Source organism: Mus caroli, unplaced genomic scaffold (genome assembly GCF_978045245.1).
Source record: "Mus caroli unplaced genomic scaffold, Mus_caroli_1 scaffold_15, whole genome shotgun sequence".
NCBI lineage: Eukaryota > Metazoa > Chordata > Mammalia > Rodentia > Muridae > Mus > Mus caroli.
This window is the reverse complement of record NW_028227270.1, coordinates 107,222,650-107,227,751: the sequence shown is the minus strand read 5'-3', so window position 1 is coordinate 107,227,751 and position 5,102 is coordinate 107,222,650. Positions and strand designations below refer to the sequence as shown.

Below are 5,102 nucleotides of genomic sequence, written 5' to 3'. Positions count from 1 at the left end.
GTGCACTTCGCCTCCAGCGTAGCGTGGCAGCACGCATAGCTCTCTGGGAAATGTAGTTTCTCGGGCTTACAATCTCAGGCACGCCTCCCTCCTGGGCTCAGCGAGGGACTACCACTCCCGCCCTTCCGGTAGACAGGAGCGTGCAAGGACGCGGACTGAAGGGCTGGGCGAGAGCGAGGAGGGCGGAACGGGTGGGAAGGCCACGCACGCGGGGGCGTGGCCTTGGCCGGGAAGCCGCCGCGGCTCGTGGTGCGGATCTAAGGAGAGAGCGGCGGAGACAACGCCAGGCGTGGGCGCGAACACTCCTGGTGGCACTCGGTGTTCTTAGGTCCCCTCGCTATTGGCCGGGACGCGGGAGAGCGCGGCGGGGGCGCGAGGTGGGAGCGGCCAATGCGAAACTGGCTGGTGCTGCTGTGCCCTTGCGTGCTCGGGGCCGCGCTGCACCTCTGGCACCTCTGGCTCCGTTCCCCGCCGGACCCCCACAACACCGGGCCCAGCGCGGCAGGTGAGGCGAGGGGCTGGGTCGCTGCGCTCGTGGGAGGCCGCGGGGGATGGCTGAAGGGGCACAGGGAGGGCTCGGACGTCCCAGAACGGACGGAACAAGCGAGTCTTTCTTTGGTGTCGGGCGAACCCAACTGTTCGTTTCTTATCTGCGTGTGCTCAATGGCCCGCGTCGTGGTCGAGGGAGGGCCATGGTCACAACTTGGGGCGCTTCTCTCCGAGGTGGGGTGGGGGAGCGAGCTTGCCGGTGCTGACGGTGTTGGCTTTGCGTGTCAGGACTCACTTTGCAGCGAGGAGGGACTGACTGTACTTTGTGGTCTCTGATCATGAGGTGAGTCAGGAAAAGACCTAGACGTGAACTAGGGTTCAGCTGTGAGTGGAGTCTCCCCTGTATTCTGCTTGGATAGCTTGCTAATTAAGGAGCCTAGGAATACCGGATTCTTCTTTAACTTCGCGTACATTTGTTCCCAAACTTCATCCATCGTGGGAATGAAATCTTTGTTCTCATTCGCCTTACAATCTGAAGTGCGTTTGCCAGTGTTGTCCTGCCACCCCTCAACACTACTTTCGTATCTACTGTGTGTCTTTTTCAAGTTCTTCCTGGAATGCTTATATATGTCAAGAACTCCATAGCTATTTTAAAGATAGGGTAATGCTTTAATTTTTAACTACGTTAGGATTTATCTTACCATTTCATATCCAAACAGCTGTTTTCTTTTCAGAAAGTTTTAAAACAGGTCTTCACAGCCATCACAGAACCAAGTCTTATACCTTATTTAGCAATCCTCAAAACTCCGACTGTTACCAGATTACACTGGGGTTATTTTAGTAGTGATCTCTTTTCCTATTAGACAACCACCATTTTTTTTTTTTTTTGGAAAGGCTATTTGTGTGACTGAAAAGAATGACTTCCAAGTGGTATAATGAAAGTACATTATATGTGTATTTAGCTTGTGAGACTTTTACAAACTAGTTAAAAAAGGGCCGTACATACAAAATGCTTTGCCACCTAATATCTGTTGGGGTTGTGCTCTCTCTCACTCAAAGATGAGTGAGTTGCTGGAATCTACATGCAGAGCCACTGTAGAATATATGTGACCTTAACATTAACAGTCTTTTAGCATTCAACACAATAAACCTTGCCTTTGAGCTTGTATTTAAGTAAGACTGCAAACAATTTTTGGATTTGAAACAGATTTTTTCCTGATGTCTTAGTGCTTATCCATTTAGGCTAGACTAGATTAAGCAAGCAGACTGTAGGAAGACTCAGGGTTATATGGGGTCATACTAGTTGTAAAAATTACTTTTGTGTTGATATCGAAGCTTTGCCAGATAATCAGTAGGATGTTTTAATTAGACAGATTCCTATCCCACTCGCCTCCCCTGGCACTTCAAAAACAAAAGAAGAAGGATTTTGATTGCAAAAGTTCCCACAGGTCTTTTTCCTATTTTGCTGTTGAAATATTTAAAACATTTGGGCATTTTTACTTTCTGACCACATACATTAAGCCTAAAACCTGAGATTTTACTAAATATCTTTCTCTTGAAATAACACTTTAAGATTTATTTTGGTTTCTTTTCTGCTACTCTGGATTTCCATTTAAGCCACAATAGTACTTGTTTACATTTGTGTGTCTGTGTTTATGTGCATGCGTGTATGCTTGAGTGCACAATTGGTACAGCATGGAGCTTTTGCAAACGTTGCAGGACAACTTGTGAGTCAGTTCTCTCCTTCCATCATATGGGTTCTGATTTTGTGATGTTCAGAGTTTGATTATCAGACTTAGCAAGTCCTTTGACTTGGTAAACCATTTCATTAGTACAATAACTTTTTGAAAAGGAAATGTATCTTCCCTGAATATTAGAAAAGCCCTCTGGCTAATGGTTGGTTCAGCGAACAGTAGAGGGCTGCTGGGCCATCTTCTCTAGCAGGTCAGAATTAGCAAATAATTAATGTAAGGTGCCTGCCCACCAGGGCTTAACCATTTGAAAGGGAAGACGCATAAGACTATGAATATATCATGGAGATGGTGAGTATGATGAGGAAAAACGAGGTAGAGCTCTAAGAGTTGATCAAGGAAGGCCCATGTGGAAAGGTGACAGCTGAACAGAAGGACCTGAGGAAAGGAAGTCATGTCAGTACTAAGATTAGCAACTTTTCTAAAGTAGTGACGTTAAACAGCTGGAACCAGCCATGGAGCATAGCTAGTTAGCAGGAAGGTCTCTTGTGAAATACAGCACGCCATAGGTACAGACAGGAAAGGAAATCATAGCCAGGGGATATAAACTGTGACGATTTTTGCTGACTGGTTTGGACAGTGCCTTAGCAGAAATTATGCAGTGATCAATATAGAAATCAATATAGATCAATATAGAACTTATGAAATTGGGAAAAGGCTACTCTTTGTAAGGTATCTAGAAAAAAGGAAGCCAGAGTTGTAAAGAAAAATGGCTTATCACTAAGTACATATTTGTATAGCTAGGTGTAGGGCTGGATACCTGGGTCCAGCTGTTTGTTGACAGACTGGGCAAGCAGTTCAAAGACAAATTGAGCTTGATGTCCAGCTTTTGCCTAGGGTTGGTTTTTCCAAAAGTATCCCGCTATGCTATATCTCAGGACTTCAGTTCCCATGAATGTAAGCTATAAGAATTTAGTCAGCAAAACACTCAGGTCAGTGCCTGAGTCACTCCTGGAGTTTTGGTGAGTGTCTTGGTTAGGATTTTACTGCTGTGAACAGACATCACAACCAAGGCAACTCTTACAATAACATTTCACTGGGGCTGGCTTACAGGTTCAGAGGTTCAGTCCATTATCATCAAGGTGAGAACATGGCAGCATCCAGGCAGGCATGGTGCAGAAGGAACTATTCCAACACCTATTCCAACAAGGCTACACCTCCTAATAGTGCCACTCCCTAGGCCAAACATATATAAACCATCACATTCCACTCCCTGGCCCCCATAGGCTTGTTCAAACACACGAGTCTATGGGGGCCATACCTACCCATGGCATAAAAAAAATACATTTAGTCCTACTTGCAAAGTCCACATAGTCTAGAGCACTCTCAACGGTATTAAAAGTCCGAAGTTCAAGGTCTCTTTTTAAATCCATCCAATGACTTAACTTTAAACCTCAAAGCAAGGCAGGAAACCAGCTGGGCAATCTCCAAACTGCATCTCCATGTGATGTCAAAGCAGTTTTCAGATCTCCAACTCCTTTTTCATCTTTTTTGACTGCAACAAACTTCTTCCTTCTGGGCTGGTTCCACTCCCTGTTAGCAGTTTTCCTCAGCAGATACCATGGATCTAGCATCTCAAAAACCTTGGGGTATCCAAGGCAACTTCAGTGTTACAGATTCATCTTTCAGTGTCTGGGATCCACACATGATCTTCTGGACTCCTCCAAAGGGCTGGCATCACTTCTCCAGCTCTGTCCTCTGTGGCACTCTAAGCTCAGGTTGATCCACTTCACTGCTGCTGCCTTTCTTGGTGACCAACCCATGGTACTGACATCTCCAATACACTGGGGTCTTCTGCTACATCTAGGCTTCTCTGATAGCCTCTCATGGGCTCTCTTCATGGTGCCAAGTTTCAAATGCCCCGCATGATCCTGGAACTGAGGCTGCATCTTCACCAATGGCCTTTTATGGTTTCCTACAATGCCAAGTCTCCACTGCTCTTCATGACCCCTTCTTACCTTCAAAACCAGTACCACCTGGGTGACTCTTACACATTACCAAGGACAGCTGCAGCACGAGGTACAACCTTGGCTATCTCTGGAACATAGCTTCTTTGTGCACTCAGAAAACATTTCCCAGAAGATTTCACCTCAGTGACACTGGTCTCTTCTTAATCACCACTAATTTCTTAGCTCCAGCTAACCAGCATCAGTTGTCCCAGCAGTTCCTTCTGTTCTGGATTCTAAACCCACAACCATGTGGCCAAAGCTGCTGAGTTCTGCTGCTTACTGGGGCTGGAACATGGCCCCCTTGTTCTATTACAAAATCATCAGCTTTCTGTTTTCCAACTCCTTCACTGTCCAAGCTTGACTATTCCTGGAACTTGCTCTTTAGACTGACTGAATTCAGAGATCTACACGTCTCTCTCCTAAGCACTGGGATTAAAGATGTTCTTGAGCAAGCCTGGATTTAAGTTTTCCTTCAATTAGAACTTGGTCTGTTCTATGCTGGCCTTGAACTCAGAGTTCTGCTTTTCTTTGCTTCCTGTGATTCAGGGTTTGCACAACCATGCCTGGACCTAAACTTAGCTGGGCGGGATCTTGCCCAGGTCATTACTCCCTTAATTCAATTTAATATCCTTGAACATAGAATTCAGCTCTATTTCACTTCCTGGTCCCTCCCTTTAATACTAGAACCATATATTTTTCCTTTTTTCAGGTTGGTCCTCTTGTTTAAAAAGCTTTTCATAAGATTTAGCCAGAGAACAAAGTCTAAGATGGGCGTTTCTGAGACTTCCTTTGTCAGTGCAATTAATTTGAGTCTCTTCACCTTAGCTTCAGGCAGACTCTTTAGACAAGGGCAAAAAGTAGCCACATTCTTCACCAAAATAGCACAAAAACAGTCTCTAGGCCACATATTGAA

The 5,102-nt window shown here is 45.4% G+C and overlaps 1 protein-coding gene across 1 annotated transcript in view; it reads left to right on the top strand.

The window, feature by feature from the left end:
* The first annotated feature begins 263 nt into the window (after nucleotides 1-263).
* Nucleotides 264-5,102, top strand: part of B3galnt2 (beta-1,3-N-acetylgalactosaminyltransferase 2) — a 41,735-nt gene continuing 36,896 nt past the window's right edge. Inside the window, exon 1 of the mRNA XM_021179958.3 lies at nucleotides 264-505. Within this exon, the coding sequence (XP_021035617.1) occupies nucleotides 391-505 (115 nt within the window). The 5' untranslated portion in view covers nucleotides 264-390. The remainder of the gene's footprint in view (nucleotides 506-5,102) is intronic.